At 43.6% G+C, this 27,103-nt stretch overlaps 1 protein-coding gene across 2 annotated transcripts in view; it reads left to right on the forward strand.

The window, feature by feature from the left end:
• Window positions 1–25,204, forward strand: part of LOC137879006 (E3 ubiquitin-protein ligase Midline-1-like) — a 48,003-nt gene extending 22,799 nt beyond the window's left edge. For both annotated transcript variants that reach the window (XM_068719565.1, XM_068719564.1), the window contains exons 2-10: window positions 2,736–3,523; window positions 11,770–11,865; window positions 16,663–16,770; window positions 18,177–18,325; window positions 18,856–18,983; window positions 20,001–20,144; window positions 22,344–22,505; window positions 22,698–22,905; window positions 22,993–25,204. In XM_068719565.1, the coding sequence (XP_068575666.1) occupies window positions 2,804–3,523; window positions 11,770–11,865; window positions 16,663–16,770; window positions 18,177–18,325; window positions 18,856–18,983; window positions 20,001–20,144; window positions 22,344–22,505; window positions 22,698–22,905; window positions 22,993–23,341 (2,064 nt within the window). In that variant the 5' untranslated portion in view covers window positions 2,736–2,803 and the 3' untranslated portion in view covers window positions 23,342–25,204. The remainder of the gene's footprint in view (window positions 1–2,735; window positions 3,524–11,769; window positions 11,866–16,662; window positions 16,771–18,176; window positions 18,326–18,855; window positions 18,984–20,000; window positions 20,145–22,343; window positions 22,506–22,697; window positions 22,906–22,992) is intronic.
• Window positions 25,205–27,103: the final 1,899 nt, after the last annotated feature.

A 27,103-nucleotide genomic window follows, 5' to 3' on the forward strand; every position in this document is an offset into this window, starting at 1 on the left:
GGCAAGCTCAATGTATCGAACTGACCTAAGACACTAGTGGTGTAAACTATGCCAAACCATGACTGTTGTCAGCCCACAATCTGACAGACATATTGATTTTAGTGGCCTTAAAATAAGATTTGATTATTGAGAAATGTGTTTAGAGATTTAAAATGGCCCTTATCTCAACACGGAAATGAAACAATTGTGCTTCATTTTGATTGTTATGTGTTTTCTTACTTACTTTAAGTGTAAATCAAATAGACATTAGGAACATCCCAACGTGTCACAGGGAAGATTTCAGCATCTATATCTGAACAGGCAAATTGACCAAAAACGCCAAGAACATCAGGAAATAGTGAATTCCCTTTACAACTCGACACAGCTCTCCAAGTTTTAGTGGACCACCAACAAGCTTCAGAATATCTGGAGATATAAACGCACGAGAGAGGCTCTTTGGTGCTTCACAGAAACTGCTGTGTGTTTGTGGGAATTTGAGTGTGTATCGATGTGTATGGACAAGAGTGCGTCTCCAAGGATTTGTTGTGTTTACAGTCCCTCCAAACACACCATTTCATTTCATTTCAAGCGTGTGATTGCTGAATCACTTCCATCTCTCCCACTCAATTCCTGTCCTCTTCTCCCTCTATATCCCTCCACATTTGCTTCATTTCAAAATGTGGCCTTTCCTTTCTTATTTGGAAATAAGAGCTCAAAGTTGCTCGGCTAGCATCAGCTTTTTTTTCTTTACAATCCTAAAATTATTTTCTCCTTCCATCCATTCTGTGATCCTGAAGCTCATCTGCACTGCAAATTACTGATATCTGGCGTGAGATATCGCAGGCGACTTGCTTTATCTACAGCACAGAGGATGAAAGGAAAGCATGCATAAAGATGACAAGGCAGAGAATAGGAGGGATATTCTGAGGATGGTAGTCCACTCAGACGCACACAAGCCTTAAGCTCAGTAAACAGTGACATCTGCTGAAAATACCTCACTGTATGGTCAGAGTGGATGCCTTTCCTGCCTCAGAAATTCATGCAATCCATCCAGTGTCAGAATGCATTCAGAGGGTTTTCTAACCCTCTGAATGCATTCTGTACTTAGTACTCGTTTGAGAATTGTTCAAAGCACTCATTTGCATGTCCACTTGAGAAAAACACACGTTCACTGGATTTCCTTTAATACATTCACACAAGAAAAATCAAACTGCGTTGTATTATCTTCAATATATTCCATTCCATTTCTAGTCTTATCTAGATGCCAGTGATCTATTTCCCTCTGCGTACAGAGATCCCGTTTCCTTGAAGGGCTTGCATAGGTTTCATCTGATCTTGAAAAGTTTCTCTCTCTTTTTGTGCTGAAAGATTGTTTTCAGCAGTTGTGAAATCTCTATTCGCTGCCACAAACTAACTGCCGTTATTAACAACCCTCTGGCTAAGTTTGTCAATGAGGAGGGAACAAAGGAAAACAGAACTTGCAAGCAGAGTGGAACTTTTAACTCAAAGAGAACTTTTGGACGGACTGATAAGACTGATTGGAAGTGAAGTAATCAAGATCCCAGCCACACTTATTAATCGACTTACTGCTGCACTCATCGCCATAAACGGAATATTTCTGGACAGTTTTTAATTAAATACACATTTAACTAAGCAGCAGACAGCTTCCCTTTAACATCTTCTATCCCACCGTGGCTTTGATAGGATACTATTGAGTACTGGGTGTTGATTTAAGTAGAACTAAGTTCCATGTGAAAGTGTGGGTTTTTCCTCTGAGGCGTAATACAATTTTCTAATTAAAAAGCAACTGCACACACAAAGTAAACAGCAACCAGCGACTTTACAGCACACAGGTGACTCTCAGCACACAGGGCCAGAAGGAAATCATGACTCGGCTCTTCTGCAGGGGGAATAAATGGTCATGTGCACAAATTAACAGTTGACTACAGCCGTGGCTGCAGCTGCCACTGCTGCACCCGATATCAAAACTACACCGCACTGCCACACCAGTGCCAACAAAATATCAGTTCAAATGTTTGGAACAAGACTATAATCCCCTGGTTCTTTCTGTAATTACCGGTATCCTACCATAGACTGACGTCACCCATTGGTTTGTGGATGACCTTTTTGAAGCCCGATGTTGGAATTTTGCCCGCGCCATCTTGTTTTTTTTGGAGCCAGAAGTGAGCATATTTGGAGGAGAGGGCGAAGCAAGAGAGGGACACGCATTGCTACACATCTATCAGGGTTTGGGGGTCAAAGAAAAACCATGACCCTATTACTCGAGATAACCAACAGACTAATAACGTCTCTGGATTATCTCTTTCCCTAGTGTGCATTTGTGTTTGGGTATTCCATAGAAAGGGGTTGAGGCCATGGTTTGGAAGATGTTGACTCTTCATCAATGGATTTGTTACCATTGGTAAATGATTAATATATTAAGATTGGTACAACGCAATTATATGCATCAGAGCTAAAACTGAACTGAACTTAGTATTAGCTTGTCTAGCGTTTGGAGATATCAATTGTCCCTCATTTTCGCCTCTCACACAGACTTAGAAAATCCAGCAGTACCACACTGCCATTCTTTAAGTCCACTCAGTGGTCTGGTCCATTGAGATATAAGTCCTCCCAAGAAAGCAATGTGAAGTAAGCCGTTTCACACCATTTAATCACAAATCCCTGTGCTTTTCTTTCCCTTTTTTCCCCCTCTCTTTCTGCCATCCACCTTCTATCTCTCTGTCTCCGGCCTGCAGACAGCTGAGCGGCTCTTCTGGATTTCGCTGACTCTGCGCCTGGTCCCGCCTGGCCTCCTCTGAGCAGGATGGACACTCTGGAGTCAGAGCTGACCTGCCCAATCTGCCTGGAGCTCTTTGAAGACCCGCTACTGCTCCCCTGCGCTCACAGCCTGTGCTTCGGCTGCGCCCATCGCATCCTGATCTCTCACTGTGCCACCAACGAATCTGTCCAGAGCATCGGCGCCTTCCAGTGTCCCACCTGTCGATATGTCATTTCCCTGAGTCCGGAGCGTGGACTAGAAGGACTTAAGAGAAACGTGACCTTACAGAACATTATTGATAGAGTTCAGCGGGCCTCATCTTCAGCTGGGGTCCCTCTGCCGCTGCCTGCGCCCCATAGCGGGCCCAACTCTCCCAGCGAGGAAGGGAGCGACCGGCTGGCGCTGGTCCCAGTCAGCGCCGCCATGTCCAGCCCGGTCATGCCTCCTGAACCGGTCCAGTGCCAGTTCTGCGAGCAGGACCCGCCGCAGGACGCCGTCAAAACGTGTGTGACGTGCGAGGTGTCGTACTGCGAGGAGTGCCTGAGGGCGACGCACCCGAACAAGAAGCCGTTCACCGGCCACCGGCTCATCGAGCCCATGCCGGACTCCCACCTCAGAGGGCTCCAGTGCCTGGAGCACGAGGAGGAGAAGGTGAACATGTACTGTGTCACAGACGATCAGCTGATCTGCTCGCTGTGCAAACTGGTGGGGAGGCACAGAGACCACCAGGTGGCAGCACTGAGCGACCGCTATGAGAAACTCAAGGTAAGCACAGAAGTAAAATTACAATACTTGCATGGTGTGATTTTTCCGTTAAAAGCGGAATTTTCCAAAAACTCAGTTCTAATTAACCTGCAGCCTTTATTTTAAGGTCATAGATTCCCTCCATACCATTAACACAAATTTTAAGCTTTCATTTTATGCCGCTCTGCAGAAATCTGCTATTATCCTCACCCAGGTATCTAACTAGATTATCAAGTGAGATTTTATCATTTCATGCCGACTTATTATCTCCGCTGAATAATTAAGCAATTAACATAATCGCTACTCCATGCCAGCGTGCCGGGAGGGTATTCAGAGGCGTGCACACACAGTGAATATGGGAAGTGTCATTAGTGACAAGGCATGGTGTCTTCAATGAGGTTGCAGGTTAACGAGCGCCAATTGCATGCGGGTGTAGGTGTGCTTAATTGGGCATGGCTATTAAGAGTGCGCTCGTAATGGCCTCAGAGGCACCATGTGTGTGCGCATAGCGTAGTAGTCAGATCTGAGCTCATGCAGAAGGAAATGTTACTTGGAATGTCTACAGGATGCTTTTCGTCTCATATTCTAACTATCTAACATTAAATATTGAAGCAGTTTTACATTTTGTATTGAATCTCCATAAAATGTATGGACTTTGGGCTTTTGTCAAACAGTTTTCTCAGGCTGAGAAGTACTGATGCATACCACTGGTAGATGATTTTAGTCCATTAGTTATTTGGCTAAAGTATTAAGTAACCATTTTAATAATCTACTAAATGTTTCGGACATGTTTCAAGCAGGAAGGCCATTAAAAGAAATCTGAAGAATGTTAAAAGCAATAAAAATCAACTAGGGAGCCATTTAAAATGAGCTAGCACAGGATAATAACAATACTCATATCTCCTGGTGCCACTTATGTAACCCCTTTAATACAGAAGATGCACTTTACGAGGTCAAACTTTAGCATTTGGGTGAAAAGTCGGAACTTTTCCTCAGGTTCAGTCAGAGCGTTGACTTACTCCTCCAACATAAACATTTTTCAACCATTCTCCTCATTCCACGCAAGTAACCAAAGCGTCATTTACCCAGGGAGCATTTTTCAGCCCTCGGAAAGTGTTTATTCAGCCGCTCGAAGCGTCTTTAAATGAAACGCTGTGGTGTGACTCCTTTGAGAAACAGCTTTTTTCCTTTTACCAGAGCTTTGAAACACATTTTCAAGTGTGAGGTAGTGTGTAATACGTCCTCAGAGGAGCCATTCCTTCGGTGATATAATTGAAGAAACTGAATCTCAACAACCGATACCAAGTTGTGGTACCCACAGAAGATAAAGATAGTGATCACTGAAACATTACTGCGCAACATCGAATGGCAGCTTTGTAATAAAACTTAGTTCCACAGATTGAAAAGTGTCTTTGAGTTGTAAAATGCCCTGTTTTAACATCCTTCTTTAGAGTAGAAAAGCACCAAACAATAACCAAAATCAATGATTGAAACCATCTATTTTCAGCGTCTGCACTTTCCTTCATTCTCAAGAAAAAGACCAAACAATGAGACCAAAAAACCCCTCCTGCACACTGATCTGTTATTAGGGGCCCTCTACTGGTTGGCGTCCTTTCTGCCTCCAATGAAGGGCTCCATGTGCCGCCATCACAGGTGACGTGCAGCCGTACCTTCTCGTCAAGCAGAGAGGAATAATTAGCAGGAAAAGCTTTCGGGTCAGTGCATCATCTAAATATCCCTCCAATCATCCGGAGAGAGAGAATGTAGCACAGCACGGGTCAGCGCGCCCAGCAGTTATCATACAGGCTAATTATCTGCTTTAATACAAAAAGCACAGCAATAGCAGATAGCTCCTCGCTCTGACGTGCTCACAGGTTGCAAAATATTGCCCATGTATGCGAAGGAGACGTACAACAATGCCTCTTAGATCCCTGCTGTGTAGTACACTGGCAGTAGCTACATGTGATTCACCGTCACTGAAGAAATACTCTCAGCGTGTCACGATTGCGTGAGCGGATCCAATGTGTGATTCACTCTATACGTGTGAATTTAAATCTATTGCCCGAGGACACACTCATCCCCGGTGGCTCTTTTGCAGTCTGAGCTGCTGAACATCGAACAAGCTGTGAGATGAAACAAGTGAAGCTTCAAGAGAAAGTCCAGTTTATTATCCACCGATATCTGAATCAGAAATAGAAATAGAAATTAGAGAAGCACTTACAGAGACAGCCTAGACAGCCAATTCATAAATGACATCAAGCTAAAACTAGCTGGTAACACTAACATTAGTTCAAACTAAAGCTACATATAGCCTACTCATTGATTCTTCTTCACCTAAATGTGTTATTTCACTAAACAGAATGAGATAGCAGTTAAATCAAATCATGATAGAAATATAAACCATAGTGCTACAGCTAATTAGCTTAGCATAATAGCAGCGTCAGCTATTGCCACTAGTGGAATTCACACGATTTTGGTGGACAAGCTACTTTCAAATCACACATTTAAACACATGTAGATTGATTAATCATATTGATTTTATTATAAATAGTAGTTGACTGCTCTCCTCTCCATTGTCTGGCTGTATCACGTCTCCTTCCTCTAGTCAGCTTTGGTGTCTTTTAACCTTGAACACAATCTTTCCCCTTTCTTCCTTTAGTAGGACTTGTTGTATAAGTGATATTATTATCTACTTCATAAGCTATATAATCCTCAAACTAAGTCAATTACGAATACATTTGTACCTTGTGAGGACAAAGAGAGCAGATGGGGGAACAAAAACGTGTGTGACCGCTTCATTAACTTCTGAGCACACCGTCTATGTCTCTCACACACAAACACACGAACACCCAGGCATGCATGTCTACCCTGGAGACCCCCCAATCTGCCCCCCCCCCCCCCCTCAGCAATCTGCAGATAGTCACGGGCAGCAGCTCCGTTCTCTCACAAATGTTCCTTTTCTGGCAGCAGCTAGAGGGGATTTGACCACCTCACGCCGGCCAGCTGGCCCACGACGGGAGGTTGATGCAAACCTTGGATTAAGACCCGGTCGACCCCGAGCTGAAGCGTCTAAGCTCTTTCTTCGAATAACTGACTTGTTTTGCTGCATCTTCAATCAACAGTGAGGCTTAAAATATACATCTCAGCCTCGGGCTGCATTCAGTTTCAGAGCAGAAAGCTAAGTTCTGTACATGCGAGTTAACTTAACCTCGACTCATCGCATTAGCGCTCGGGCTACTTTTTGTGCGTGGCAGCTTTCTGGCACGCGGAGTAAAAACACCCAGTAAACACACTCACTACACAAGCAAAACAAATCGACAGAAACGGTAATCTCATCTACGATTATGATTACGAAACAAGTAATGTTAGTGCAATCTTCTCAAACCTTGAGACAGAGAAAAATGTATTAGTTCAATTGAAATTCTAATGTTTTACTAGCTACGCTGCATTGAGGTGAAGCTTTTAAGAGGCAACGTTTTGAGGCGAATGCTTGAAGTTTTCAACATGCGACAGAAACAGGGTAGGGAATAAATTGAGGCCTCGATCTAATTACCACGGGAAAAAAAACCCAACCGCCACGCAATATTTATGCTGAACGACACATTTGATTTTGAAAGCATGAGGACAGGAAACTTCGGGGCGAACTTCTTGAAAGAGGAGGCAGAGAACAGGCATGAAAGCCTCCGTTTGTCAGGTAACCTGCATGGTTGAAATGCTTCAGATGTAAAAGGCATTCCCCCCCCCCCCCCTCTTTCACTCAAATCTGGTGCCATTCTTTCATTTTGGAGTCTGACAAGTCAGAAATGTTTTGGTCACATTTTCCGGACCATTTCAAGCATATCTCTTTTTGCACTGATCGACTGGAATTTGAGATATCCCCACTCTGCACCGGGCCAAAAAAGAAAAAAAAAAAAAGAACAGATGATTGGAATGGTTTCCTTTTTTCAGTGGCAGTGGTGTTGCGCCTGATAAGAGCCGTGGAGGTTATTGAGGGAACACCCATCCTTTTTGGGAGATAAAATTACCCCCGTCACAGGAAATTGACGAGAAGGCGACGAGAAATAGCTTTCAAAGTCCTTGGCGCTGGGTCTGAGGAGAAAGAACCTTGAGGATAAAAGATGGGCCCTTCTGTGCGTTTCAGCTTTGGTTTCAAATCATAGGTTTGTTGTGTTTTATATAGTAATCTATTTGGTTTAATCAGCTGCCCAGGGATTTGTGTGCCAACATGCACAATAAAAAACAAACAGACAACATTTGATTCACAGCCTTTTAAGCACGATATTTACCTTCATGTCTTCATTCATCTTTTTATATCATGAATTCCCTTATCCCCGGACTTACTTCCTCAATATAGTCCATGCTATTATGTTGTTTTTTTTCACTTTAAAATCCAACCTTGAAAAACTTCCCTCAAGTCATTTAAAGAGCAGCTACAAAATGTTCTCCTGTGGCGTGACGTCTCACCTTGCTGCAGCGATGTAGGAGTGTACTCTAAGGCGCGGCTGTACACCTTGAAATCACACTCACAAGTGCAAAACAAGTAGCCATTAAAAGTCTGATTTTACTGTTTAAATCTTTTAAATAATCTAATGACAAAACCCCTATTATAGCTAAGGTCCTTTAAACTTGCCGTCTCATTTTTGTCCAGGTGGGGGCAGCAGAAACAAGCTGTGAACACAGCTTTGACATATCACCTGGTAAAGGTGCTATTCAAGTGGCTCATTGTTATTATAAACACATAGATCATAGCTCGCTTTAAGGATGCGATTTAAGGACTGGATCCTGCTATGTCAGCGTTTCTAGATGTCGTAAGAGGTTGACAAGGCTCTTACTGCAACATGCAACCTTCTCCTGCATGGATTTGAACAACACAATAAAGCCCTGTTCTCTCTTCAACTGAAGCCATTATTTGAGAATTTACAGGGCAGCACTCACTGTCCTCATTCTGCACGGAATGTTCCTTTTACTCAGAGCCGTCTCGTCTCAAACTAACACACAAAACACACACAAACAATCCTTTCCCAATTTACCGCAGCACAATGCTGTCTTGCCTTTTTTTTTTTTTCCCCCCTCTCTGTTGTGCTTTGCTTTCGAGTCAGGTCTGGTCTGCCGGAGTCATCTCTGTTTCTCCAGGACTGATACAAACTTATTGTTTCCAATTTATAGAGGCGCTCACTGGCAGAAAAGTGGGTGTCGAGCAAACACACAGGTGCCCTCCGTGAGCTACAGAACACTGCTATACAGTGATGACTTAGCAATAACAGAGAGCGTGTGGATGTGTGTAAAGATGGTTGAACATCGCCGTAAAGAACGGCAGTAAAGGAAGAAATGATGAATCCTATGGTCGGCTTTTCCTCTCTGCCTCGCTCTTTAACTCTCCACCTTTGTTCTCTCTGCACCACTGTTTCTGTCTTCATCTGTGTGACTACGGTCTCTCTCTCTCTCTCTCTCTCTCTCTCTCTCTCTCTCTCTCTCTCTCTCTCTCTCTCTCTCTCTCTCTCTCTCTCTCTCTCTCTCTCTCTCTCTCTCTCTCTCTCTCTCTCTCAACAAGGAAAAGAACGAAGTGAAATTCTGGCAGTTTGGTGAGGATTCCTGAGAACACAATCCTGCTCAGTGTCACATTAAATCTCGAAAAGATGTAGCTCCTCTGAAGTTTTCAGTTCACTTGTCTACCTGTCTCCATCTCTGGTTGTGTGTGCGTGTGCTCGTGTGTGTGTGTGTGTGTCATCCCCTAGCACACCTTCTTAGCTTATCAGCACTGCTTCAGGGCGATTTAGCTCACTCACAGCATGCATCTGCTCATGCACACATGAACACTAATGACAATGGCAGACAACTTTGTATTTTTAAGCCAACAGGCAGACGGCGGTGATGAAACGTATGCAGAGTTTTGCCTCGTTTTCAAAGGGTGGATTCTTGTTGGCCGATATAAGAAGAGGCTGATCGGAGTGTGCTGCAGCAGAGCAGCTTCCCAGTGATTAGGAGCAGATGCTGCGGAGGGAAGCAGCTTTCCTTTGAAAAACACAGAACTGGCTCTGCCTCTGTCAGTTGACCACAATAAAATAAATAACTGGTATTTTTAAAACGTATACCTACATTTAAAGCAATTTCACTAAACGTCTCGTCTCCAAACATTGAATCACAAGAGTTTTGTCAGCTGCCAAGCGACCATGATGGTCACCACTTTAGGATTTCTTTTTGAAGGAGACATTGCAAGCTATATTTTGTATGTATATGTGTATTTAAAGGATACCACAACCAAGAGGATGTCACAGTGTACTGACATCCTCTGGAGTACACTTGTACATCACTGCAGAAAAGTGAGAGGACCACTGGAGGGAGCGATCTCTAGTTTCTAGTCTTGTTCAATACAGCATGATGTGGTAAATTATGTTCCTATTTAAAATGACTCTGCATCCATAGAGCTCGGTTAATCCTAATCCAGTATCTTATATCTACTAACTCATCAAATCAAACACGGCCTAGTTGGTTCAGAGCAGAGATTAACTTTAAATTGACACAGTTTTTGGGGTACAAATCCGGCTCGGACAGGCGGACAGAGATGGAGAGATACACAGCGGATAAACAAGCAGGATGATTGTGAGGTGATCAACCTCTGACGAGCAGCCGGGCAATTCAGCTCCAAGAGATTAAGACTAGTCGGCGACGTAGATGTGAGTTAACCCCTTCACGTCCAATTCTGACCACAAACGCACAGAGAGAATGTGTATTTACTTTGTATGTGTACATCTAAACAAACTAACCACCTGAAGATCGCATGCGTGCATATGGAGATGTAAAGTCTGCTTTTGAACATGTGCTTACAATAGCTGGTATGTAGACATGACTACAAATATGTTTTCCTCTTTGCATTTAAGTATGCATGCATGAGTTCTGCTGCACACAGCGACCAGCGCGTGACGCAGATTCTGACTGATTCTTATCATCATCATGTAAGAGGTTTAGTTTATTTTTATCTCCATGGATGATAATGGTGTCGACAGCGCCATACTCTCTCTGAGGAGACCTTTATGCTGCTTTCTCTTTTGTGTGTCATCTGCGTATTAAGGCCACCCATTAAGCCCCCACACACACACACACACACACACACACACACACACACACACACACACACACACACACACACACACACACACACACACACACACACACACACACACACACACACCAATATTCCCTCTGGGGTAACTCCTTTTTAATCCTCGACATAACATCAGAACCTGGCTGTGTTTACACTGCTGCTCAAAAGTGGTGAAAGTGAATTGGAATGCAGGGTTTCGAGCTACTTATTCAGTTTAAAGTCAATAAATGTGTAGTTTTAACCGAAGCAAACGACTTAAAAATGTTGAATTCAAGAAACCTGTGCTTTCAGCAAAGCTAGCTTTGGCCTTGTTGATCCAACGCCTTTTTTCCGAGACATCCAAATCTCAGCGTTCGCCAAGTCAGAGCTGAAATTGTTCTGGAAAACAGTTCTGAACAGGACAGTGGAGATGCGGCATCAGAGCGGCTTAAGCGCGCTCGGTTTGGCAATAACATGACGGTCTTGAAATAAAGGAGACAGCTTGTGCCCGGGCGGATGAAAATCAGCAAAAGAGGACAAAAAAAAAAAAAAAGGGGGAGGGAAGAGAAAAGCGAGGGAGGAGCGTTAAGGGACAGAGCTGACGCGCTGTCACCTGTTTGCCGGTTCGTTAGCCGACAGCGCTGCTGCGTGCTCTCATAGGGAAGGCTTTTGATGCCCAATTTGTCGCTCGGCCGGGTTTGCGCTTGGCTTGGTGCTCAGTGGAGTGGCTGTCCCAGTCACATCCTCTCCTAGAGTAAGCTCCTCTCTCGGCGGCTCGGACGGGGCAAGATGAGGAGGCAGCACAGGGATGAGGGGTATCACCCGCGCTCAGAGGTACGACGGACACTGAACGCACCTCTTCAATAGAGGAAGGAAAGTGTGCAACTTGTTGGGATGCTGAGGGGGAAACATCGCTTCTATTTGCTGCTCTTATGCTGAGGAATCAAACATTTTTGCTGATTTTGTTCCGTGTTTCCAAGAATGTAGTTGCTCTAGAACTTTTTGTTTTTGTTTTGTGATGCGGTGCCCGGGGTTGTTTTAACAACTTTTTTTGGCTGGTGTAAGCAGAGAAACCCGAGGAGGAAAAAGCAGTTTCATTTGCATCCTCCTTTGATTTACGGCTCTGCCCTCCTCGGCTTCTTTGCATTTATGTCCCATCCGTTTCTTTTTTATGTGTTTGCTACAGCAAGCCTTGGACTCCAACCTGACCAATCTGATCAAGAGAAACAACGAGCTGGAGTCTCTGATGGGGAAACTGATCCAGACTTGTCAACATGTAGAGGTGAGTCCCAGTGGTCACCGCTGACCTATATAATGTCTCAGTCTAGTCAATATCACATTTATCATATTATTTATGTTGATATGTTTGCCTATGACTACTTTTTTATTATCAACCTATTATTGCAGTTATTGTACACTAAATCTATTTTTTTTATTTTCATTTATGTCAGAAAAACATGAATGTTCTATTCTGCAGAGATACTTGTGTAATGACTTAAGACCAGTATCCTTTAGCTTAGCATGTAGCTAAGGTTAGCAGCTAAACAGCAACCCCTATAGTGGCTGTTTGAAATGATGATACAATGTGTTTTAGAGCTGAAAGGATTTGTCAATTAGTCGATCGGCAGTAAAGGAACTGGTGACATTTCTGATATATTAGTTGTTTTAGTCATGAATCAAGCGTAAAATGCGAAAATTGGAATTGGAAAATGGAATATTAAATGGGTTTTGGAGTGTTGGCTGGACATACAAAATCATCAAGGCTCTTTGATCTTGTGCTTTTTGTAATCTACAATGTTTTTGCAAACGCCGACCTTTATTTGTGTCCAACATCTGGTTTTGTTTAATACGTTTACTATGAGGATAATAAAGTGTGTGCATGATTGTGTGTATTTACTGGAGGGCAATGCCAAGCCTGCCTGTTCATGTTACGCTGGCCCACTAAGAAGCTTTAAATAAAGCAATGCCACAGGCTTAGAAGGCAGAGACATCTCCGCTTGGAAATAATGGAGGACAGGGCCTTCACAACTGCAAGAAAAGAGGATTGTGATTTATGAAGGAGAGTTGTTTTTGTATTTGCTATAGTGCTGTGTGCGTATTGTTTATGTTTTTGTGTCACCATCACACAGAGAGGTTTTTCTGCGAGTTAAGCTTGAAGAATTCTGATGATGCTGGAATTTTAAATAAAAAAAAAAAAAACTCTCTTTGATCGTCCGGACCGTCAAGAAAGGACAGAAAAAAAATGAAACACTCCACTTTGAAAATCAGAAATTAAAAAATAATGGATATATGAAGGGGGGAAAAAAATACTTGACCTTTTTTTCCCTTTCCGGTCACATCTACTCGTACGGGAGGGTTTTGCAACTCACTCCGAATCCCTAAAATAGCTTGTGGAGTCAGGAGTGACAGCACGTTGTTGTTAGGTGAGAACAGCCATATTGCACAAGTAGAAGATGTAAAGTGTGATAAACGCATGCAATAATATAAACTCAATATATGGAGGTGCTTGACATGCAGCTGCAGTAGTGGTGTATCAGAGGGCTTTAAAAAAATAAAAAATAAAATAAAAAGGAGGGTCACACAGTAAAAGCGTTGCACAGGCGGCTTTCTGAATATTTCAAATCAGATGAATCTATTCAACAGCTTCTCAGGAGATAGCTGCTGAGATTCTCTGACATCTCTGAGACTAGATGAGGACTTAAAACTGCACAGTGCTCATGCATACTTAGAGGCACAGATGGTCTCCTAAAAAAAATCCAGTTCTTCTGAGCTGTGGTTTAAACCTGAGTCACAATTCACCTGCACCGCATTACTTCAAACACCAGCAACACGTCAACTAATAGAATCAAGATGCTGTACTTGTTGGAATCTAATGCCACGCAGTATTTGAGCACTTCTGTTAAAAATAGAGTTACCATGTCTAAATCAAGTTAATCACATAATAACAAACAGTCAAAGAGAGACCATTTGAAGCAGTTAATTGGTATGTTTATAGAAATAGAGGGAAAACTGATGCTTATTCTGTAGCCAAAGCCACAAAAGGAATAAATTCCTCTGATGTCTCTGGCTTGTGAAGTTTAAAGTCACCTCCCTCCGCAGAAAGTTGCCTTTTACAAAAGTTTGGATATCCTCGAGGTCTGAGTCGTCTGTGTGTGTGTGTGTGTGTGTGTGTGTGTGTGTGTGTGTGTGTGTGTGTGTGTGTGTGTGTGTGTGTGTGTGTGTGTTTCTGAGGCTAATGAATCACTTAATGTCCCTGCTAGGGTGCAATCTGTCATACTGCTCATACGCTCCAGAGGGCTCTGCCCACAGTCATTAGATGCTCCACATCTTTACATGGTGCATCATGTACTCTGGTCACAAACTCTGTGTGTGTGTGTGTGTGTGTGTGTGTGTGTGTGTGTGTGTGTGTGTACGTTTTCTTACTGGAATGCTGAAATTCAGAGGCAGAGCGACCGCAGTGTGTGCGTGTGTGATGACTCGTGTGCGGTCGTTCCACTCAGATGAGCAATATCGGAGGACGTCGTCTTCGTTCACATTGACCTCTTGAGATTAATGGTCGTGAAATGTCAGCCGGCTCTACTTTATTGTTGTTTAGCAGCTCGTGGAAACGACTCGTAACCCAATGGTGCTTTAAAAACACAGCAAAATAAGCGGAATCTGCAGGAGACCAAAAAGAGCTGACTTCCAAAAAAAAAAGAAAAGTTGAACACCAATGTGTGTCTTTGTGGTCTAATTCAGTGAATATTCCACCCCAAATCCCCATAATATTTAGATCTGTTAAAGTATACCAATTGGTGCACAAAGTGACACAAAGAGATAACACGTATACAAGCTTTTCACCGAGTAAGCAGTTTTACATCTTAAGTTCCCACAGAGCTGTCTCGGTGATGACGAAGGGACCAATTAGAAGAGTTGAAGAGGCAGACGCTCCGGCGTTGCTCTAAGGTGCTCGGCTGAGCACATCTCGCACACTGTCGGTTTGTAATCCAGGTGTTAATATAAACGGATTTCTGTTCAGAAGAGCCCACGGAGGCTGTTTAGGAGGCCATGTTGAGGATATTGAGGAAGTACTTCCCAGCCTTGTTTGGTTCTACGGAGGAAAGGCTAACCGCTGCCCCATGATGTCATGATTAAACACCTGTGTTTAACAGAGAGCGCACGTGTTTGTTTGAATAGCTGTGCACTAACTGGTTGGCAACACTCACGGCAGACTTCCCTTTCATTGCTCCCTGCGTTAATCGCTTCGCGGCGGCAACACAACTAGAGATGCACCGATCCGATATCAATATCTGTATCGGTCCCGATATAGGAAAAAAATTCTAGATCGGGTATCGGTGACAATGTGACCGATCCATAAAGGCAAATCTATTCAGTCCAATTATATGCGTTGTGCTCTGCGTAACGTCATGCGCTAGCGAACTGGCCGCATAGATTGTTTTCAAAATGGAGCTAGCTAAAGGATCAGCCATCTGGAACCGGGCAGCCGTTCTCAGTTGTCGGGGATAAGGGATTCCGGCTGCTAGTTAACCACCTGGAACCACGCTACGACATGGTAAGCCGAAAATATTTGTCGGAGACGGCGCTACCTGAACTGCACGGTAAAGTGTGCAAACGCATATTGAAGGAGATAAAAGATGTCAAATCGATAAGTTTCACGACAGACATCTGGAGCTCCGACGTTTCCCCTGTGTCACTTTTAAGTTTAACAGCACACTGGCTGGATGAAACTTTTGTGCCACACAGTGCAATATTAAATGCAACAAACTTTCGTGGGTCGCACACCAGCGAAGCGATAGCAGCTAGCCTGAAGGAAATGTTTGACAAGTGGCAAATTCAGTTGAGCAAAATCCACGTGATTCTGAGGGACAACGCCAGCAACATGAGAAAAGCGATGGACAACCTGGGGGCGCGTAGCGTCGGCTGCGTTTTTTAAATCGATTCAGCACTGTTTTTCTCTATTAGATCGGTATCAGATCGGTATCGGCCGATACTAAACCTCAGATATCTGTATCGGTATCGGAAGTGAAAAACGTGGATCGGTGCATCCCTAAACACAACACTTTACACGGTGCTGAAAGGAGCACGAGGAAATGGCCACAATGAGAGTGCACACGTAATGTTAGGACCTGCAGTCTCATAATTGGAGTTGAACAACTTTTATAGGCTGTAAAGGTTCCAAGTCAAACAAACACCTCAGCCGGCTGCCCTCTTGCTTCTGAAAGACCTTGCCTCTGAGTCAACTGCACTTTCACAAACACCTTCCAACTAAATCCAATTATTTTTCTTAAGTTGAACATCAGTTGGTTCTGAACCCAGCAGCTGTTTGAACCCACTGCCACACAAATCCATATGCCTCATATGAAGCTAGGTGAGCACTGGCCTTTATCTATAGGTAGGTTAACTAGTTTTTATACCTTCTACAGCGTCACACAAAACCCTAAAATATGAGCAAACAGCAACCTGGATTCATACGGTTTTCATTGGGGATTATGTAAAATGACAAATGTCTGATTCTCATCTTTTTTTAAACAGTAATACTTCCATACTTCAAAATGGCTACCATGGAAAAGAGGGTTACTCATTGGCCGTTTCCAAAATCATTCCCTTGTTCCCTTGTTCACTATTCCCTACAATGGACACTCAGTAGTTTACTCTCAGTCAGTGCATTTCGATTTCCTACACATATCATCAATCCGTCAACACTGACGACAGTAGAGTCTCACAACGGGCATTTTCATTTCTATCAAAAGCAACACATTGAATTCTACAGTGAGACATTTTTCCAGGGCACTACATTTCACACAGTCCCGATTTAAGATGCAGCCTGGTTCTTCAGCATACTGCTGACTGTCATGTCTGCTCTCTAACAGCCACAGAACTCGCTGCTTATTTCACTTGTCACTCAGCGAGCGGGAGGCAAAAATGGCTGAATATGCCTCATCTTCCCAAAGTGTTTGCTTCAGCCGGGAGGGCCGGCTGATGGTTGAAAATGACATCCTGTCCCTCGGCCGACATAATGTGGAGTCTCTCTCTCTCTCTCTCTCTCTCTCTGGATGGCTCTCTGTGAATTGGTTCTCAGGTGAACGCGTCCCGCCAAGAGGGCAAGCTCCTGGAGGAGTGCGATGTCCTGATTGACATTATTCAGCAGAGGAGGCAGATCATCGGCAACAAGATCAAGGAGGGGAAGGTGAGGCGAGCGCTCAGCGGGGGCGAGGAATGCGACAGCAGATACCCGCTATTTTCTTTTGCCATTTTGTGTACCGATCTTTCACCTCATAGCCTCTCACTGGCGAACAGTGAATTAACTAAAATGCGTAGCCCATTTCAAAGCTACCACACATTAACTCCTTTATTCCTGCATATGTACAATGTAATGAGTCAAACGATTTGGATTCCAACAGAGTGATGATGTCATTACCTTTATCCATCAATATTTAAATCATTGAAAACACTCCAAGCTATATTTGTCCAATGCAATACTTCATTACAGCCACTTGACCTTATATTGTGAGCAGCTGCCAAACTGTTCAGCTGCCTCAGATGCAAACCTTTCAACACATTCCGAACAGACGGGGGAAAAAGTAGATCCCAGAGCATATGGGACGGTGCGTGTACTTGTACTCTAAACCCGGATGATTTTTTAAAAAGCCGTCTCTAATGAGACTAGCATCCCACCAGGGATTTCTTTTTTTACACCGTGTAGTGTGCACTTTTAGCTTTGAGGATTGTGTCAGCGAGGACACAGAAGAGATAAAGAGATGTTTATTTTCAGGCTTTTCTGAGACAAAGTTTCTGTTCTCCTTATTTTTGTACACAATGAGGACTTGAAATGGAATTGGACTGAGATTAGATTTTTTTTTTTTTTTTAGATCTATACAAGCCAAACTGCTGATGAAATGTCCTTTAACCTCAATCCAACCGCTGACCTCAATCTGTCTCCTAACATCTCTGCTCATACTGTAGGGAGAGGGGATGAAACCGGGGGGCAAACGAGGGGATATCCAATCCCAGATTTGCGTGCAGTAAAATCACTGTAACGCATAAAGAATGTGGTATTGGCAGCGACATGGAAACGCTTAACTCACTCGGTTTTCCATTTCTTTTTCAAATTAATGAACTTTCGTAGGAAGTTTGGTTGCAGAATGACACTTATAGTTTCTCTACAACATAGAGAGATTTAACCTTGAAGTGTCTGGTTCATTTAAGACATCCATGGCGTCTAAACAGAACCTCATAGAACATGTGAACAGGAGGGAGGCCAAAACAAATCAGCTTGCAGTCCCTGAACTCCAACCAGGAAGGACACATTCTTACCCTTTGCTGTAATTCACAGTGCTGGATGTTCATACTAATTAAGAAATACATGGCTATGTGCATCAGTCGGCCCTGGATATGACCTTTTCGTGAACTTTGAAACATTAAATCCAAAAAACAGATTTTTGGATAATTTCCTGTCAAATCTGATTATGTTCTAATCCCTAATAATCCGCAACATTTTAACCTGACTGAAGGTATTTTCATGCATTCTAGGTTTAGTAATTTGATGCAGCCTAACAGCACTGTTCTCATACTTCTCTTTGCCATCCTTCCCAGGCACAAAGGATTCGGAAGCTCGCCCAACAGATCACCAACTGCAAGCAGTGCATCGAGAGGTCCTCCGCCCTCATCACGCAGGCCGATCAGACGCTGAAGGAAACCGATCACGCTCGCTTCCTGCAGACCGCCAAAAGCATCAACGAGAGGTCAGAGAGCCCACACACTGGCCCCGCATGTTGGAATTATTCAGCTCAGCCAGCCAATGGCTAGCGTTAGGAAGTGGGCAAAGAGTGCACACGTATATGTCGAGAAACACTTTGAGAACTCTGCGTACTTCATTTCCCCAACAGCAGACGAGTAGAGAGGGAATCCAGCCTTCATTTAGCCAAATTGCATTCCACTCCGTACTCGAGCTTTCTGACTAATTTGGCAATTTAGAGCAAAATCCGGCGTCCAATATGTGCATGCTCAGGAGTGTTTCAATCGGAATCTCATCTGCAGCCTCACGATTTAGGGCTCTGATTTAATTCAGATTGAGTATTTACAATTTAGCCACTCTTGAGCAGTTAGTTAATTTGATATAACATATCTTACTCCATCAACCCAATATACCTAAATCCCTTGTTTCAGCATCTTGGAGTAGCTTATAAATGATGATATAGCTCCTCAGTTCTAATATGCATACTTGTAGAATAACGTTTGAAAGCCTGTTCTATTCTGATTGGTAATGATCTAGGGTGTCCATGGCGACCGCATCAACCCAAGTGCTGATTCCTGAGATCCACCTAACGGACACCTTCGACACTGTTGCCCTGGACTTCACCAGAGAGAAGAAGCTGCTGGAGAATCTGGATTACCTTACAGGTAAATCTATTCAAGCCCATTGTTATTAATTCAAAAGCACTATATGATGCCAAAATCAGTGAGAACTACAGACGAGCCCTTTAATTCAGTTCCTCACTGAACATAAAACCAAACGCCGCCTTGAATTACAACTCTATTACAGCTTCGAGTTCTACTTTTGTTATTCTTTTGAAGTCTGTTTTCAAGCACTGCGTTTGAAGGAGCGGTCCCCAGTACATTAACTCCAAAATTAATTTTCAACATTAATTTCTGATGTCCCATTTGGAAGGGCCCATCATAATGTCACTGTGTGAGTTATGAGCACACCGGGGACAAAAACAAGGCATCATGTGTAGTGGTTTTGAAGGTCTGTGAAAATGGCTGGCTCATATTTATTCTCTGCGATGCATGAGGGCTTCGCTGGAGGGCCTTTTCACTAAGTGAATCAGTCTGAATCACTCCACTATGTTCAGCCACTCATGGCAGAATGCTTGGGAGAGGGAGAGAGTGACAGACACAGAGAGAGATGAGGAGTGGCTGTACAATCAATTGAAGATGCGTCTTTGTATCTTTGTTTCTCACCTCAGTCCATTCTCTTTCTACCAAATGCTTTGTGAATACAAAAAAAAGGAGAACTATATCACAAAGAGCACATGGATACACAAGTGAAAAATCTAGCGTATCTGGTTATATAACGACTCACATGAGTTACTGCTAAACTGTTATTTACCCTCCCCGCTGTGTTAATGTGAGCTGCTTTTCATGTGAATATTTCATTATTTCTCTCCCGCATTGCTTTAAATGCTCAACCTACCACTCTAGTGGAAAGAACATCTTCAGTCCTGTGTGTAATGAAGCCTGTAGACTCATAAATGGAGCCAAATGAACTAGTACGGGGTTAATTGGGGCTACTGTTTGCTAAAACAAATGACAAGTGCGTTATCATTTTTGGAATAGCGTAATTTGCAATTGTATTCAGTTGGTGTCATCAGCGTTAGATCGTGTTGGATGACTTTTCCTTTTTTATGCCCTCTGCAGCTCCGAACGCTCCGTGCATAAGGGAGGAGTTGTGCACAGCTTCGTACGACACCATCTCGGTCCACTGGACGTCTGACGACGAGTTCACGGTGGTGTCCTATGAGCTCCAGTACGCCATCTTCACTGGGCAGTCCAACATTGCCAGTAAGTATGAGCGGCTGAAAAGGAATGCTTGAAATCAGACGGGGAATTATTGTAGTTTCAGGTTTTTGGAAGCAGCATCTTTTTTTTATCTTGTGTTTTTAGCAGCCTGGTGGGAGTCTAGTCCACATCAATGTTCTCTGACGGAAAACAACCGTGCCAATCACTGTTTCTTGGGCAAAATTGGGAACGGTGATTTTGTCTTCCTGTGTTACAACCAGAAAAATACTGACAAAAGAAATAACTATGACAATGGCCTCTAGCGCGCACGAGATTGACGAGAAATAACTCTGAAATCAGCATATTTCTTCCATCAACGCAGAACATATTAACTGCCCCCAGAAAGCACTACTGCAGCTTTCCTGCTCACTGAAACTGATGCAGACTGGATGGATACGTCAAGTCACTACTGACGGAGCAACAACCCCACCCAGATGGAAAATGGAGCAGAAATGTGTCTTTGATTCTGAAATTATTAGAAGATTAAAAGAAGCACCAAGTATTCAATGGTGAGAAGTGAATCAAGGTTAAATGAATGGATATAAAATGCTGAGGTAGCAAGCTGGCTCCAGAAAGAAGCCGTCCTTACAAATTAAGATGCTTTATGGCAACAGGGACAAACTAATTGTTAAAGATGCTTTGAAGAAGCATCTTGAGAACTTGCTGACGGAATAAAAAGAACTGCTGAAGCACAATCGTGCTGCTCTACTGGTGGCCACTGGCTCCCCTTAGGCAGCTGGGAGCTATAGTGCTTTTCTAAAAAGCCGAGATAGCGGTGGAAGTGGAACCTCCTGAAGTGAAGCCTTTATGCCGCCATCACCCTCAGATGTTGTCGCACATCAAGTGACTGTAGCTTGTGACGGATGAAAGGCGAACAAGATTTGACAATAGTGCAGTAGAGGATTCGCGGTGTGTAGAGCCCTCAGTCAAAGAGCAGACTTCAGCGGAGTTCTTACGTCTGAACACGCGAGATGTTAAAGTGGCAATGACGGGGTCCGTATGCTGAAAGATTCCTTCTTCTCTATCTTTCTTCCCATCTTCCCGAGGTTACACCTTTCAAATGACTTTACCGTTCAAAGCATGTTTGGAACTGACGGCCATCAAGTTAATGTGACATTTATTTCCCTCTCTCTTTCACATCCCTGTCTCCTCCCGTTCACCGAGACGCTGTGATTTTTCTCACCTCCTGTTTTCACATCCGATAATGTCAGAGGTCGTTTGCTGTCGACATCCAAGTCGCACGGCAGAAAATTCCCCCCGGAGCAATTCGTATGAATCAAAAAGTGAAAGTCTACCAATGTGGATTTAATAAAAGACACCAAAAAGCACATGTTTAACCTATGCACACATGTTGAGTGGAATTTGATTGCCTGTGGGAAATGAGTGCTAGGATGATAGGAAAGGGAGAAAGACTTCTATGTCTTGGATTTTAATGGATTTACTGTATATACTTAAAAATCATTACCATAAACAATGCATATACTGCTCAGGCTTCACTAGATAGAAAGACAGACTGCAGTATCTACCAACAAAAGGCGTTCTATAAGCTACAAGGTGGTGGCCAGATCTTTATGCGACACTGTAACATTCAAAGGAGATCTGAAGCCGATCGGTATGGAATATTATTTTCACTTCTGGGTGGGCAACAAGGAGCAGCTACACTGGTAGTGGTTCCTTCCAGTGTAAATTCCTCAGGCAAACTAAGCCACGACATGGAAGGACAGTACACGCATGCACGCCTCAGGGGGCGGTGCTGCAGTACCGTCATGCCATTGAATAAACACGCACACCAAACAGAGCGTAGTGCAGCTATGAAGCCGTCGAGGTGTGAATGGTTTCCTCTAGTGCCTTTTCACACCCTCTAACCTGTTCCCACTGCCGCAGGCTAACACACAGCCGATCATTTAGTACACTCGCCTGTCACACGGCTGTACTGGACTTCACTCCTCTCCAGGAGACCTTGAAGTAAACCCTTTTTCTCCTATTCGGGTGTTGATTTTGCTGAACATGTCTGCAGTTACACAGATTTCTTCTCAGGCAGTTATCCTTTGAATGTAATTAATTATATTTGTTATAAATACATTTTTTAGGAACCTTTAAGCAGCAAAAACTTGAATATGTCTCATTGAATCAACTGACTGCACACTGCATCAACCCTCCCTCTTCCTCCTTATCTTGCGCCCCTTACCCTCTCTGTCCCAGGTCTGTGTAACTCATTGGAGAGCTGGATGATCGTTCCCAACATCAAGCAGAACCACTACACGGTGCACGGTCTGCAGAGCGGCACAAAGTATATCTTTGTTGTCAAGGCCATTAACCAAGCGGGAAGCAGGAGCAGTGAACCGGGGACTCTGAAGACCAACAGTAAGCGCCACACTACTGAAAACCAACGCCCGAGATCGGATCGACCTGTGCTGAAAATACGTCTTTAAAAACACTCACACAAAAGTAGCTCGTTGGTTTTATTATTCGGCAATTATGAAAGTCAATAAAAGGAAAAATAAATGAGCTGTTCTGTAAAGATTGTGCACGTTGAAAATCCTTCTCCTCTACCAGGCCAGCCGTTCAAGCTGGACCCCAAATCCGCCCACAAGAAGCTGAAGGTGTCCCACGATAACCTGACGGTGGAGCGGGACGAGACCACGTCCAAGAAAGGCCACAGCCAGGAGCGTTTCACCAGCCAGAGCAGCTACGGCGTGGTGGGGAACGTCTACATCGACAGCGGTCGCCACTACTGGGAGGCGTTAATTGGAGGGAGCACATGGTGAGTTTTACTGACCCACAAACATCTAGTCGGGAGTCCATTTGAGGTAAAGGTTCGAGGTTGACCGAAGTCTCCGCCCCTCCACAGGTACGCTGTGGGTATAGCCTACAAATCGGCCCCCAAGCACGAGTGGATCGGCAAGAACTCGGCCTCCTGGGTGCTCTGCCGCTGCAACAACTCCTGGGTGGTTCGCCACAACAGCAAAGAGCTGGCCATCGAGCCCTCGCCCCACCTGCGACGGGTCGGAGTCCTGCTCGATTACGACGCCGGTTACGTGACCTTCTACGACGCCGTGGGCTCCCAGCACCTGCACACATTCCAAGTCTCCTTCGTCCAGCCCGTGTGCCCCGTGTTCAACGTGTGGAACAAGTGTCTGACCATTCTCACTGGTCTACCCATCCCCGACCACCTAGAGGAGCTGGAGCCCGACAACTGACAGCTATAGGCAGACGGGAGTAAATCAGCATGAACTGGTCTCAATCATGTTAAAGCTGCACTGGGCAAGATTTGTGAAATCATTCGGATACAAAGCAGAGTGTCCCATCCTTTTTATTTCATACAAATCTGCTGTTTTTACCAAAATTAAATCCTCGTCACTTTTGCATAAGGAGTGAAGTCTCCGAAACAGCAGCTTGCAGCTCTGTCCTTAAAAAAAACAAAACAACCTGTGTCTGATATTAATACTTGCTACCATTTGTGCAAAATTACCTAGTGCAGCTTTCATATGCAAAAAGAAAAAGAAAAGAGGAGATGTCTGGTGTGTTTTCTCATTGAGCTGTGATTTCCCGTTGTTTACTTTGATATGGCGCTGGTTCATGTCATCTTTGACTTCTTGTGAAAACCTTTTTCGAGATGGATGACAGTAAGCTGGAGTCAATCCAGAAGAAACCAGGGCAAATGGACAGACCTGAGCCACACATTCATACTCTAAGGCACTTTTGGCCACGATGGGTGCATTTGTCCCATGGCAACTGGGAAACAAGCCACAAATCAATTTGTAATTTTCTTATTTTTTTTCCTTTGCACCACCTTATCAGATATAGCACCTTGAAGATCCCTGAAAGTACACACACACACACACACACACACACACACACACACACACACACACACACACACCAATCATGGATGCTGGAAAGAGCAGAATTAAAGATGTATATTTTGTAAATTCATCGCATACCTCCCCTTATCTTTCCCTCGTTCATTGAAAAGGAACCAAAGTAGCCATTGCTGTTTGTTCAGATGTCTTTACATACATTTTACATAAGTAAATAAATGCTGAATTATTTTTGAAAACGTAAAAAGAGAGGATATAGAATTATGCTAATATTAAATGCAGGATTCCCTTAAATGTAGACCTTGTTTCTGTACATTGCTCATACTTTATTCATGCTTTTGTAGCATACAATTTATTTCGGTGCAATTATCATGCATTAATATTGGGAAAGTGTTGTGTTCTGTTTGACTTTTTTGTGTTGAATTCACTTTGGTTTGGCGGCCATTAGGGTTTCATGCGATACATTATATGCGAGTTGTGTTACAGTTGTAGCCGCAAGTTATTATTGGAGCAAAGGGATGAAATGAAACATTACAATGTGATTTTCTCACTTTTCTCTACAACAAGCGTATGGCTGTTTAGTAGGACATACTTGTGCTGGTGTGCCAGTACTTAATTCATTTGCTTTTAATTAAGTGTTTTCCCCATTATCAAAATACTCATATTTACATGTCATGTTTACACTGAGGTCTTGTGAAAATCAAATCTACATGCAGACATGTTGCACATGGAGGATGTCAGCAGGGCACACATCACTCTTCACTCATTGGCTTGCTAAAAAAAGAGGGAAAAACGGCAAAAATGAGAATCAGCCATTGATACTCAAAAGGTCAAGACTCTTGCAACAAAGGGATATTGTCAATACTGCATCCTATAATTCAATATTGTTCTATATGTAATATTGTTTAACAGTGGTAAAAAAGGCGCTCAGTGTAAATATAAAGATTTGGTTGTATCGCGTCGCTTTGTTTCAATACCTGGTACACTTCAAAAGTATGACGACAAATCTGTTCTTGAATTCTGTGTTTCCTCGGCAATTAATTGAACTGTTCATTGTATCCGATAAATATGTAGCGCTTAATTTAATGTTTCCATTTGAACTTCATGACCATGGTGTCATTTGTTCCGTCTCTGTGGACGTCGTGGACGTTTTCATGGAAAACAGGATATGTGCGCTTGCATCACTGTCGTCTGAGATAAGTCTATGAGAAGGTCAAAAATAAACGTTTGTTCCTTTTCACATTTAAAGTGTGCCGTTCTTTATCCAGTGAGGCGAAACAGCAGTGAGAGAATATCAAGAGTTGATCTCATAAAAGCAGGACGGGGTGAAATGCCAGGAAATGCCAGGAGCCACTTCTGGTGTTCAAACTGGTGGCGAACAAACAAAGATCCCATTTTGAGGATATTCAAGCATTTGCAAATTCAGTTAAGACTCTGGCATCTTGGTCTGTGTAAAGTTAGTGGTGTTCCTCAGGGAGACTGTGCACTCAATTCAGGTCAGACACTGTCAGACAGCAGACATTTAAAGCCTCTCTAATCCATAATCGTACATGAACAATGGAACACACGACATGTGAAAGGGGTCGCTCGGTAGTTATCACCCAACTCTGGGATCGACCCCTGAGGTTGGAAACCAATGCTTAGTCACAAAACAACTTCATATGGTGTTCAACAATGGATCTGCAGTGGCTCGGTTTAGTTAGGTGGGGTCTAAACGTTGTGACGAGAGGTATCAGTTTCTGTTTATTTTGCTTCTGACAGCCAGACACCCATTAATCCGCTAACAACGTTCTGCACAAGGCATCAAAGCACCCGCCGGCATCCTCCAGGAAGATGCTCATGTCCCTCTAAGTTCAGACCACGACTTGTTCAGGTCGTTTGACTCGATGCGTTTCCTGAGGAAGGGGTGGTGGTTCGAGTCCGTCATGTAAACTTCCCGCGGACATTGAGGGACTCTTCCTGATTCTTCCAGGAGCGATTGTTCCTAGACGCCAGGCTTCAGTGGGGGGTTTGCCTCTGAACACCTAGCATTAGCTGAAGCTTTGTGTGTGTTTGCTGGCACGGTTCAGTGGTTTGAGTGGGTTTAAAAAAAAAAAATCAGTTAAGCCAGTGCTCGGCCGAGCAAACAATGAAAGGACACAGAGGCAATTTATGGGTCACCATCTGCAAATAATGGAGGCGTTTGTCTGTAATATGGAAGATATGCTGGGGATCGTATGGGCAGATGTCTCTTTGTTGTCACTGATACCAGTGCTGCTTTCTTGAACTGCTGCCGCGTGAGACAGACAATACGCATTTACTCTTATGCATTTATGAATAGCTAAAAACACAACATGGGCTACCGACTGACTAGAGTTAGTAGAATGTGTCATGAGAACCAGTTGCACAGTGCTACACCCGAGATACAATTACACTCATTGCATATGAAACGTCTTATACCCTGAGTCACAATATTAGGCCATCTGTTCTCTAAAAGGGAGTCAGCCGAGCATGAATTGTGTAATTTCTTGATACGGGGGCGTCCACAGAGAGCAATTATCTTCTGAACACTTGCCTCCGAGTCATCTTCTCGTATTCACGAAATAATGAATTCCTTGTTGGCCTGCTATAAGGGAGGAACGCCTTCAGGTTGTCAAACAACTGCATGTACTTGAATAACAATGAAAGTCACCGGGCCGGAATTATAACCTTTTTCACCAACTTAATCCAATTTTAGCCCAAGTTCAGCAGTTAAACGCGCTCACTGACCCTCCCGTGTTCATGTGCAAGACTTTGTGTGACATTTCAAAACAATCAATTCAGTCATTTAAAGCGTCTTGGGATTTTGTTGCTTGGCTGAAATGTACCGCAAAAGGTTGAGGACCAACTATTGCATTAACCTTTGTCAGGGGAAGGATTTGCTGAGCTTGTGTGCTGCTGTATTTCTCCACAACCTTGGTTCACGTAGTGATGCACCACCACTATACTCACAATTGAGAACTGTGAAGGACCAGCAGCTTAGAGAGCTCAGGCCTTACATTTTGCCAAGGGCACCTTGAATATATTTCAACAAGACGCAGAATCTGTTAGTCGTTCAATTCCTACCCATGGGTCTTGGAATTTGAGCCTCTCTGACCTTCCGTCACAAGACCGCTTCACTCT

The sequence above is a fragment of the Cebidichthys violaceus genome, unplaced genomic scaffold, assembly GCF_023349555.1.
Source record: "Cebidichthys violaceus isolate CVI_PGR_0920_01 unplaced genomic scaffold, fCebVio1.0.p SCAF_24, whole genome shotgun sequence".
Taxonomy (NCBI): Eukaryota; Metazoa; Chordata; class Actinopteri; order Perciformes; family Stichaeidae; genus Cebidichthys; species Cebidichthys violaceus.